Source organism: Gorilla gorilla, chromosome 20 (genome assembly GCF_029281585.2).
Source record: "Gorilla gorilla gorilla isolate KB3781 chromosome 20, NHGRI_mGorGor1-v2.1_pri, whole genome shotgun sequence".
NCBI lineage: Eukaryota > Metazoa > Chordata > Mammalia > Primates > Hominidae > Gorilla > Gorilla gorilla.
The window spans coordinates 14,554,631-14,567,119 of record NC_073244.2 but is presented as its reverse complement, the minus strand read 5'-3'; the positions used below and the strand labels follow the sequence as shown (position 1 = coordinate 14,567,119).

At 46.0% G+C, this 12,489-nt stretch overlaps 1 protein-coding gene across 1 annotated transcript; it reads right to left on the bottom strand.

Moving 5' to 3' along the window:
• Window positions 1-5,538: 5,538 nt before the first annotated feature.
• On the bottom strand, window positions 5,539-6,408 carry NFILZ (NFIL3 like basic leucine zipper). The gene has a single exon (XM_055371543.1). It carries the CDS (start codon window positions 6,406-6,408, stop codon window positions 5,539-5,541), a length of 870 nt encoding a protein of 289 aa, XP_055227518.1.
• Window positions 6,409-12,489: the final 6,081 nt, after the last annotated feature.

The window sequence follows — 12,489 nt, the reverse complement described above, 5'->3', positions numbered from 1 at the left end:
AGGGAGGGAGGGATTGTATTAGTGGATGAGTGAATGAGTGGGTGAATGGATGAATGAGTGAATGAATGAGTGGGTGAATGGATGAGTGGCTGAATGAATAAATTAGTGAGTGAATCAATGAATGATGAGTAAGTGAATGAGTGAGTGGATGAGTGCAAGAATAAATGAGTGAGTGAGTGAATGAGTGGACAGATGAGTGAGTGAATGAATGAAGGAAAGACTTACGTGACACCCTCCTTCTTTGTCTCCCTCTGCCCCATAACATGGCTTCTGTTTCCTTATCAAACCTCAGATTCAATTCAACAATATTTCTCACACACCTGCATGACAGGCTCTGTCCCAAATACAAAAGCTTTTTGGGTGAATGCAACAGAAGAATCCCCATCCTCATCCTCCAGATCATAAAACCTGGTGACACAGGATCTAACTCTTGAATTAAGTAAGAGCTACAATGGAAGCTTTTACTAAGAGGCTCATCTGAACCTATTCACTTCATTGATTTGTTCAACAAGTATTTATTGAACACCTACTATGTGCACATGCTCAACACAAATAACTGGGGCTCTTATTTAGACTGGATGTACAGGGAGGGCCTTTCTGAGGAGGTGGCATTGGAACCGAGACCTGAAGATGGAAAAAAGAGTCATTTAAAGACTCAGGGAAATTCCAGGCAGAGGGAAAGCAAATGCAAAGACCTGAGGCAGGAAAGAACCTCAAGGAACAGAAAGTTAGCCAATGACACTGGTGCAGTGATGAGGCGGGAAGTGGCCCAGTCACCAACTAAGTAATATTAGGCAAGATACATAACTGCTCTGAGTCACAGTTTCCCCATCTGTTAATGGAGATCATAATAATGAAGGCTTTTTCAGAGGGTCAAACAAAATCTAGGATAAATCACCAGCACAACCACTGGCCCAGACTAGGCAGCCAAGAAATGAGTCTGCTTGTCATAGGTGACAGACCCTCAGGAGTCATGGTATTTGCAGGGCAAGTTGAAGCCTTTACTTCCTTTCCCCTCCATGGCCTTCCTCCCCAGAGTAACCAGTTTATCTCCAACTTATCTCCAGCTCTTCCTGTTTGCCTGAGCTGTTTACCTTCCTGTTTACCTACCATGCAATGCCTTGAGGACTATTCCTGGCCACTTCCTCTCTGACTCATCTCCCACCTCAGCCATCCCTTTGCCCTTCCAGCATCCCCCACATGCATCTGATTACCCTTTCTCCCACACTTGTCAAAAATAATTATTTAGTGGAAGACAGCTTCATGAAGAAAAAAAAGAACCATCTGTGTTTTTCTTCCACGATTCCACCTCATGGAGCAGCTTTACCTGCCCTGTCCGTCATATCTCAGAGAAGTTTAGAAGCAGGGATGGGATGAGCACCCTGGCTCTGAGGGCAGGGAGAATGTGGCCATTTAGGGGGACATGAGTCACAGCAACACTGTGGTCAGTGCCCACCTATCCCCACCCCAGACAATGAGCCAGCTCTCCTGCACTTATGTGGTGGGTTTATTTTCACTCAGCCTCACACACCACAGGATGGAGGTAAGGGGAGAACTACAACAGAAATATACTCGGAAACGTCCCCATCATGCCCATATCACTCAGAAAGGAAGCCAAAGTCCTCACCTTGGCCCACAAAGCCCTCCACAACCTGCTTCCATCACCTCCCTGCCCTCGCCTCCTCCCTCTCTCCCCCTTACTCACTCCACTCCAGCCACATGGGCCTCCTCAATCTTCCTCAAAACACTAGGCACTATCCCACCTCAGGGCCTTTGCACAGGCTGTTCTTTCTGACTAGGAAATGCTCTTCCTCTGATACATGCATGACTCCCCCCTTCATCTCTCTCAAGTCTCTGTTCAAATGTCACTTTCTCAGCAAGGCTGAGATCCCCCTATTTCAATCCTGATCTCCCTATTTCAATTATTACAATGCACCCACACCTACCTTTCCCAAGCCTCCCTTTTTTCTCCATGACACCTATCATCATTGATCCTACTATATGTTTTTCTTATTTTTTAATCTATCTCCTTCCCTGGGTTATCAGTACCATAGAGGCAGGAATCACATCTATTGTGTTCACTTCTCTTTCCCCAGTACCTGGAACATAAAGATAGGAGACTATCTTTATGACCTTGAGACATGGAAGTTGTCTTAAACATGACAAAAATGTACAAACCACAAAAGAAAATACTGCCAACTTTGCTGCATATGATTTTCAGACTTTTTACAACAAAACATGCCTTGAATAAAATGAAACAATGAGAAACTTATGATCAAGAAAATTTTCTAAATAAGCAAATGAATAAAAAAAAGAATGAATGAATGAAAATGCTGTTATAGCTGAGCCTCAAGTTCGGCCCTGAGCTCCTTGGTGGACAAAGCAAAAAGGGAAACAGGATTTTTTTTTTTTTTTTTCAGATGGAGTCTCGCTCTGTCGCCCAGGCTGGACTGCAGTGGTGCAATCTCAGCTCGCTGCAGCCTCCACCTCCCGGGTTCAAGTCATTTTCATGCCTCAGCCTCCCAAGTAGCTGAGATTACAGGCGCTCACTACCATGCCTGGCTAATTTTTGTATTTTTACTAGAGACGGGGTTTCATCATGTTGGCCAGGCTGGTCTCGAACTCCTGACCTCAAGTGAGATCCATCTGCCTTGGCCTCCCAAAGTGCTAGGATTACAGGCATGAGCCACCTTGCCCTCCAGGATTCACATTATTTATGAAGATAAAACAGTCCAGAGAAGCCCCTATACCTGGCAATTTATTTACTGCCTCTTATTTAATATTCACAATATATTTCTAGGGAATGGGCTCATTTATAGGTAAACATTTATAGATGTGTAAGGGAGGCTCAGTGACATGAGCAAAGCCACCTGCTGGAAGGTCAGGCATGGAGGGAAGGAGAAGGGCTAATCTTGCCCAATCCCTGCCCTGGACCAGAACCAAAGGCTGAGCAGGTAGAGGAGGGCCTAGCTGTGATGTGCAGGATTCTAGGGATGCCCAGTCACAGGGGAGCTCTTGGCCTGTTTGGTGATACTGCCCACCTGTTGTACTAGTGAGAGAGAGGCACTTTGTACGTCCTCACCCTGCACACATTTGTGGCTCTGATAAACTTGGAGTAGCCAAGAACTAGCCCAGCCCCCAGATCTGGTGGGGGCGGGGGATGCTCCTGAGTCCAAGTGATCCAGTTGGCCAGGGGCATCTGGTTCTCAGTGTCAGTACCAGTCCAGATGAGCCCCCCATCCCATGAGCTCTCCCCATGATTGGAGTTTGAGTATTTTTATCTAGAATCTAACAAGATCCCTGATGTAATAATAATAATGATAATAATAATAATAATAATAATAATAATGGGAGAGGGGCTGAGTGAGAAACTGAGGAGGAGGGAGCCTTGATAAGTCCTTGGGCTCCAGGCCCCTGGAAGACCTTCCCTGCAGAATGGCCCCTTCCACCTGGGTGGGAGTGTGTATACCTGGTTCTCAGGGGCAGGGCCAGCCAGGGAGAGAGAGGACACTGATGCCCTCACACAGCTGCTCCTGTTCCAGCAGCTCAAGGCCCTGATCCAAGACACAGAAGAAGCCAATATGTCTGCCCCTCAAACTGGGTGGTAAGCAAGCCCCCCAGGGGACACCAAGAAGGGGGATTCAGACACCCTAGACGTTACCTCCTCCTTCAGTCTGGTCTTCAGTATGTTTCTTCCCAAACACCCATTCCTACCCCAGGACAGGAAACCCAAGACCAGAAAAGTGTCTTCTCACTTGTCACTAACTGGGCACAAAAGGAAGGTCTAAAGATCGTGAGTGGGTGGCTGAGGGGACAAGTGAATCATAAGTAAATTAATGAGTAAAAGAATGAATGAATAAACAAGTTAGCACATAAATGAGTGGCTAAATGAATAAGTGAATGAAAGGATGGATGGGTGGGTGAGTAGATGAATGGGTGGATGAAAGGAAGGATGTGTAGATGGATGGGTGAGGATGGATGGATGGGTAAATGGATGAGGATGAGTGGATGCAAGGAAGGAAGACAGGATGGATGGATGAATGGGAATGGATGAGGATGGATGGATGGATGGATGGAGAATAAATGGATGTATGAATGGATGAATGGATAGGTGTGTGGATGGGAAAATGGATAGAAGCAAGAAAGAATGGGTGGATGGATGGATAGGTGAGGATGGGTGGATGAGTGGATGAGGATGGATGGATGCATGCATAGATAGGTGGATGGGTGGATGAATGAATGGATGGATGGATGGATGCAGGGATGGATGAGGATGGATGGATAGATAGAAAGAAGGAAGAACAAATGCATGGATGAATGAGAATGGATGGATAGATAGAAAGAAGGAAGAACAAATGCATGGATGAATGAGAATGGATGGATAGATAGAAAGAAGGAAGAACAAATGCATGGATGAATGAGAATACATGCATGGATAAATGGAGGATGGATAAATGGACAGATGGATGGCTGAATGGATGGACGGATGGATGAATGGATGGATGGATAGATGGACGGATGGATGGATGGACGGATGGATGGATGGATGGATGGATGGATGGATGGATGGATGGCTGAATGGATGGATGGATGGAAGAATGGATGGATGGATGGATGGATGGATGGATGGATGGATGGATGGATGGATGGACGGACGGACAGACGGACGGACGGGACAGATGGACGGATGGATGGATAGGTGGATGGATGGATGGACAAATGGATGGATGGATGGATGGATGGATGGACGGACGGATGGACGGACGGACGGGACAGATGGACAGATGGATGGATAGGTGGATGGATGGATGGACAAATGGATGGATGGATGGATGGATGGATGGACAAGTGGATGAATGGATGGAAGGATGGATGGATGGATGGATGGATGGATGGATGGATGGATGGATGGATGGGCAAGTGGATGAATTGATGGAAGGATGGATGGATGGATGGATGGATGGATGGATGGATGGACAAGTGGATGAATGGATGAAAGGATGGATGGGTGAATGGATGGATGGATGGATGGGTGGATGGGTGAGGATGGATAAACTAATGAATGGGTGGATGGAAGAATGGATGGATAGATGGACTGATGGATGGATGAATAGATGGGTGGATGGATGGATGGATGGATGGATAGCTGGATAAGGATGGAGGGACTAATGGATGGATGGATAAGGATTGATGAACGAATGAATGGATGAATAAATGAGGATGAATGGATGAATGGATGGATATAGGGAAGAATAGATAAATGGAAAGGAGGAAGGAAGAGGGAAAAGTGACAACCCAAAGCATAGATTTTAAGGCAAGGCAAGAGCCATGGTAGAATCCAAGATGGGCTCCCATCCACTCCACCCCTAGGAGGTCTGGTATGGAAGCTGTGAAGTGGACCTTCCAAGCCAGGGCACCCCTACTTCCTACAGGCCTTCCCAGATTGCTGATCAAGACCAAGCTACTCATCCCTCAGACGAACCTATATTCCGCCCCCAAACACCCCCTTGCAAGCCTAGCCCTTCCCAGAGGAAGCCGTCAGAGGGGCGCCTGACCACCCTCCCAGCCACGAGGTACCCTGCCTGAGGCTCGGGACTTGATGCGCAGTTTGTGGGGCAGAGAGGGCTGACCCAGACCCTCATGACTGTTCCCTGGGACGGGGCAGGTCACCCCAGGAGACAGACCCATGGGATCAGCAGTGGGTGTCAGCAACACATCTGATGGCCCTGAAGCCCGGCATCCAGAGGGCACTGGTGACCACAGCCCCCAGCAGGGTCTGAGCTCTGGTCTGGACCCTACATGCCCCTCCAAGAGGTGACAGCTGAAGAGGGCAGGTGGGAGGGCAGTCTGCAAGGCCATGTCAATTCTGTTGAGGGTAGGAGATGCAGACTTTTGGGGGGACCTAGGAGAAGTGGCCAAGCCAGTCCATCTGGGAGCCAGCAGGCAGCCCCGACATCCTGGAATCCCAGCATCCAGGGAACATGGCCTTAAGAGGCAGCTGTGAGAGCCAGACAAGGATGAGAGTGCTTCAGCCCCAGGCTGGGGGTCCCCAGTCCAGGGGGCTTCCAATAGCAGAGCCTGCAGGGGCAAGGCCCGGGGCCCACCAGTCAGGGGCAGGAGGCCAAAGCGAAGCTTGAGCGCCTTCAGCTCACCCTTGAGCAGGGCATTCTCCTCCATCAGTGCAGCCAGCCTGCCCTCAATGGCTGCATCATTGAGACGTCGCTTTTCCCTGGATCTCTTGGCTGCTTCATTGTTCTTCCTCCGCTTCTCCCAGTAAACTGTGTCCTTCTTTTCTTCTGGCATGAACTCCCGCTGGCGACGTATGGAGGGGCCCCTGCCCCGAGCCCCCCACAAAGTCTTGCTATGACTCTGAGACACATCTGGCAGGCCCGAGAAACCCACATCCATAGCTGCTTGGAGAACCTGGGAAAAAGGAAAGAGTTCTTGGAGTAATGGCAAAGGGTGGACCTGGATGACCCCTTTCTCTAATTTATCCTGTGTCTCCACCATCACCCATGGAGGGGACAGGTGGAGTTGGAACTGAGCTGGAGACCAAGGTTCGATCTTCATCGGTTTGATGCCCAGTGAAGATTGGGTGAGGCCACAAAACAAGAAACTGCTAGAAAGGCTTAAGAGCAGACCACAGTCATCATGAAGAGCTGGTTCAACCCTGTACCCTCAGAAGGACACATGCTCTTCCAGGGGTGTTCTCCTTACTGTTGAGAAGGTCAGCAGACAAGCCCAGGGCTCAGTTCAATTGGAGTTCCAAGGTAAGATTCTTGGAAACCCAGAGGGAGACAGAAGGATGACAGAACCTAGAAATAGAGAATATGTATCCATGGAGGTAAACAGAGCCAATTTGGGATCAGAAAATAAGCTGCTATTCACCTAAACTGTGCCCAGATTGTACCCCAAGATCGCTTCAGTTTGTGGCCAGAATTTTTTACCTGCCCTTCCATCTATCCAACTACCCACCCATTCATCGGGTAATCCAATCACTCACCCATTCACTCAACTGTCCATTTGTCCATCCCTCTACCCAACTCACCATCTATCCATTTATCCATTCATTCACTCACTCACCATCCATTCACTCAAACCCATCTCCCCATTTCATTGTGCAACCCTCCATCACATCTACCACTTACTCACTCATCCATTCATCCAACCGTCCATTGATTCACTGAGAGATTCATTTTTTTTAAATCACATTGTGCCTTTACTAGGCATCTTTTCATCCATATATTCATTTGCTGATCTCAACCATCCACCATCTATTCCTCCATTCTTTCATTCATCCAAATGTCCCTCCTATGTGTCAGTCACTCTTCTACAAATCCATTCATTCATCTATATATTCATCCATGGGTCCATCCATTCATCCAACCAACAAAAAAGCAATTTTTTTAGAGGCAGGGTCTGACTGTCACCCAAGCTGGAGTGCATTGATGGGATCATAGTTCACTGCAGCCCTGAACTGTTGGGCTCAGGCAATCATCATGCCTCAGCTTCCCAAGTAGCTGGGACTACAGTTGTATGCCATTATGCTCAGCTATTTTTAAATTTTCTGTAGGAACATGGTCTCACTTTGTTGCCCAGGTTTGAAAACAAAACGCAATTCCCATGTGCCTAGTGTTGAAGAATTAGAGGGTTGGTAATTGGGGGTAGAGAAAAAAAATCAAAGTTATTAGATTCCCAACCCCTAGGGTGGAGCCCAGAAAAGATGCCCAGTGTCCCAGAGATATAGCAAGGATGGAAGTCTACCTCCCTTGCCTCAGCCCAGTTTCTCACATTGGTTTTCATGAAGACTCTAACACAAAGATCTGGGTTCTAGTAACCACCTGGGGGATGTCTTCACCTTCTGTGATTCAGATACAAAACAGGTGGAGAGAAAAACCACAGCAAGGTGGAAGGAGCCTGTCTAAAAATTCAGAACAAACTTCAGGAAAGAAGGGGCACTGAGGGCTGAAAACCGATCATCTTTGTTCTGAAAACCGATGACTGTCATCTCCATAAGGGCACATGTATGTCTTTTTTTGTCTACTGTTGTATCCCTGGTACCTAACATTGTGCTTGTAAATAGCAGGTGGTAAATAAACATTTGTTGAATGAATTAATGAATTAATGAATGAACACATGAATGAAAACAACCTTGTTCACAGCTGGAGAGCATTTAACCCCCTTGCTGAACTCCCACCCAAGAAACCATGAAAGACACCACATTTTTCTGTTCACTTTGGCAGAAACTCAGTGTTGAGTTTTAAGATAAACCGTAGTAACTTTCCTAAATTGGGAGTATAGGTTTTTCTTCCCCAACATTCTAATTTAGTCTTTTATTCTTCACTAACAGCCCTTGGCCTTAGTTTCTGTTGCTACATGGTTATGTGACATAATTCAGGTCATGTTTGACAGAGGATAAAGGAATATACAACCAGACAAATAGCAACACTCCAAGGACCTCTGACAATGATCCTAAGTCCACATTTCCCAAAGTATATTCCTAGGAACCCCAGTGCCAAAGATGACGTGCCCTCAAAAAAAGAATACAAAAATGTTTGAGAAATATTGCATACCTTATTCCTTATAGGAGAATCACAAAGTACATTGAAGGCTCTGAGAAATCCTGCAAAAAAAAAAAAAAAAGTTTAGTTTTGTTTGACTTAGAAGCTCTCAAATTTATTTGCCCAGGAAATGCTTACTATACTTCACAAAACAATTTGAGGTGCATATTTATTCATTCATTCACTGTGCCAGGTTGTAAGGTAGACAAAAGAAGAAAATCAAACTTCCTCCCAGCCTTCACAAATCTCCCAGTCTCACGGAAAAGTTGAGTGAAATTATAATAAAAGAAGAAAATTTGTCTAGAGAAGGTCTTTCATCTGCTCACATCACACAGTAAGTCAGCAGCAGGACTAAGATTTGAACTCAAATCTGTCTAATGTGTGAGTCTGCTCTGCCACACCATGTGATCTGCTCATGTGCTCAGGAGGCCGCCATGTCTGGAAATCTTGGTTGGGCTTGGAGAATAAAAAATAAGGCCAAGCGCGGTGGCTCATGCCTGTAATCCCAGGACTTTTGGAGGCCGAGGCAGGCAGATCACAAGGTCAGGACAGCGAGACCATCCTGGCTAACATGGTGAAACCCCGTCTCTACTAAAAATACAAAAAATTAGCCAGGCATGAAGGCATGCACCTGTAGTCCAAGCTATTCAGGAGGCTGAGACAGGAGAATCACTTGAACCCGGGAGGCGGAGGTTGCAGTGAGCCAAGATTGCGCCACTGCACTCCAGCCTGGGCGAAAGAGCAAGACTCCATCTCAATCAATCAATCAATCAATCAATCAATCAATGCCTTGTGGTGTTCTGCAGTCGCCCAAGTAAACAAGAACTCCTAGCTACTGGAAGGTCTCCAGCACTCATACCCAGGACCACCTAGTCACAGAAGGGACTCCAGTGCCCATGCCCAGGAACTCCTCTGAGAATTCCTAGTCATGAGAGGGACTCCAGTGCCCATGCCCAGGACCTCCTCTGAGAACTCCTAGTCACAGGAAGGTCTGCAGTGTCCATACCTGGGACCCCCTCTGAGAAATCCTGGTCACTGGGGAGACTCCAGAACCCAAGTCCAGGACCAACTCTGAAGCCAAAAGACATCTGGACCACCTCCCCACCTGTTGCCACTTGCTGTAGTGGTAGGCAGCTCCACACCTGCCCACATCACATGGGCTGGGGAAGCAGCTGCAGTTAGGTGAACCCTGGTCCACAGGTGCCAGGCGGGACGCCCTGGGTTTGCAATTTCCTGCAGCTGTCTCTGAGCTTTGTTCCTGGTAGCCAGGCTAATAACATAACCTTGCTCAGGTGTCCAAGTTCGCTGAGCCCTTATAGACACCTAGGGCTACCACACCCTCTATCAGGAGCATATCATCCCCACTTACAGACCATGCAACTGAGGCTCAGGAAAAGTTAAGTGGCTGACCCAGGGACAGTCAGAGATTCCAAAAGTAAGCAGCATTCTTCTCCTAGCATGTGAGTACCACCACCAACTCTGGCCCCAAAGCTGCCACTGACACCCCTCAAATCCTTCTCCCCTGGCCCCATTCATGCCACCTCCCACTAATCGCTCCTCCACAGTTGCAACCACCCCTCTCTCCACTCCCCACAGCCCTGGTCCCCACCCAAGCATTTTCTATCCCACCTGGGCCCCCACCAGCCTCCACCCTTGTCCCCCACAAACCCACCATGAGCCCAGAGGTAGCTTTTTGAAATTCCATTTATCCTTTGCTTAAAAGCCTCTGGGGTGTGCTTATGAAAGTATAAGCATCTTAGACTCCTAAAAACAGTGTTCATATGTTCCTCAATTCACCTCCACCCCAGGATCAGGAATGAAGGAGGAAGGCCCTGTAAAACTATTTATTGGAATAAACTAATAAATATATGAATATTTTTTAGAATAAACTATTTAATGCATAAATATTTTTGGAATGAATGCATGAATATTTTTGAATGAACTAATAAATGCATGGATTTTTGGCATGAACTAATAAATGCATGGATTTTTTGAATAAACTAATAAATGCATGGATTTTTTTGAAGTAACTAATAAATGCATGAATATTTTTTGGAATGAACTAATAAACACATGAATTTTTTAATGAACTAATAAATGCATGGATTTTTTGAATGAACAAATAAGTGAATGGATTTTTTTGAATGAACTAACAAATGCATGGATTATTTTGAATTAACTAATAAATGCATGAATATTTTTTGGAATGACCTAATAAACATGAATTTTTTTAATGAACTAATAAATGTGTGGATTTTTTTGAATGAGCAAATAAGTGCATGGATTTTTTTGAATGAACTAATAAATGCATGGATTTTTTTGAATGAACTAACAAATGCATGGATTATTTTGAATGAACTAATAAATGCATGAATATTTTTTGGAATGAACTAATAAACACATAAATTTTTTAATGAACTAATAAATGTGTGGATTTTTTTGAATGAACAAATAAGTGCATGGATTTTTTTGAATGAACTAATAAATGCATGGATTTTTTGAATGAACTAACAAATGCATGGATTATTTTGAATTAACTAATAAATGCATGAATATTTTTTGGAATGAACTAATAAACATATGAATTTTTTTAATGAACTAATAAATGTGTGTTTTTTTTGAATGAACAAATAAGTGCATGGATTTTTTTGAATGAACTAATAAATGCATGGATTTTTTTTGAATAAACTAATAAATGCCTGGATTATTTTGCATGAACTAATAAATGCATGGATTTTTTTGAATGAACTAATAAATGCATGACTATTTTTTAGAATGAACTAATAAATGCATGGATTTTTTGAATGAACTAACAAATGCATGAATATCTTTTTGGAATGAACTAATAAATGCATGGATATTTGAATAAATTAAAATTGAGTGAAGCGTGGGTAAATGAATGAATGAATGAGCAGATGAAGGAATACTCAAAAGGGCAGAACCCATAACAGTGGGGTGCAGCGAGCCTGAATGGGTCCTCTCTCCCCACAAAGAGCTGGGCCTGGGTCTTCCACTGCCCAGACAGCTCACCTGAGCCTCAGACAAGACCCCAGACAAGCCCTCACTCGGGGTCCCCCACTAGCCACAGAATTCCCCTGCCACATTCCTGGCCCTGTCTTGGGGGGACATCAGAGGGGGTCCCAACAACCATTCCAACTTCAACGGATGTTGACCAGAGCCCAGGAATTGATGAACATCTGTGTAGAGGTCCACAGCACATCCCGGAGCTCTGGGGCCAGCATCTAGAAAGTACCACCTTGGCTCTAGGAGAGAAGACAGAAGTGGTAGGCAAGCTCTGAGATGAACACAGCTGGGCTGGAAAGGAAGAGGAACACAGCCCAGGGGTCCCCAAGAGCCACACCAGAATCAGCAATGCCCAAGGAAGAGAAGTGAGTGTGGGCTGGTAGTCACATAAAGAAAGGACAGGCCAGAGTGACTCTGAGCAGTCAGCTCTCAGGCCACACCACTGAGATAGAGGAAAATTTGTTATCACTGTGGTCTGAGTCCCTCCCGTCTGTGGCTTGGCCTGAACCCCCCTAACCACCGCCCCCTACACCTCCACAGGAACCCAGAGGGAGATGGGGCAGCAGATAGTTCTGCTGCCCGAGTTTATTTAAAGAAAACACAGTAAGAGCTGGGCTGGGCCTTCCTGTGGTCACAGAGGAAGTGCTAACGGAGGGTGGTGAGACAGGCAGCACTCCTTGCAAAGTGGCCGGAGGGGGATGAAGAAACAGGAAAAGGGTCTCCCTCAGAGATGGCCCCATCGCAGGCCAGCCCCACCCCAGCCAAGCAGCCTCCGCAGCTGCCTTGACCAGTGACATCAAAGCTCTGTTTGGTCCTCTTCTGTAACAGGGAGCTCATCCCCCTCTAAAGTCACTAGAGAGAATGTTCCGCCACACCATGTGGCCTGCTCATGTGTTCAAGAGGT

Excerpts from the sequence above, each read along its gene's own strand:
- NFILZ (XM_055371543.1), bottom strand. The coding sequence starts at position 6,408 with ATGGATGTGGGTTTCTCGGGCCTGCCAGATGTGTCTCAGAGTCATAGC.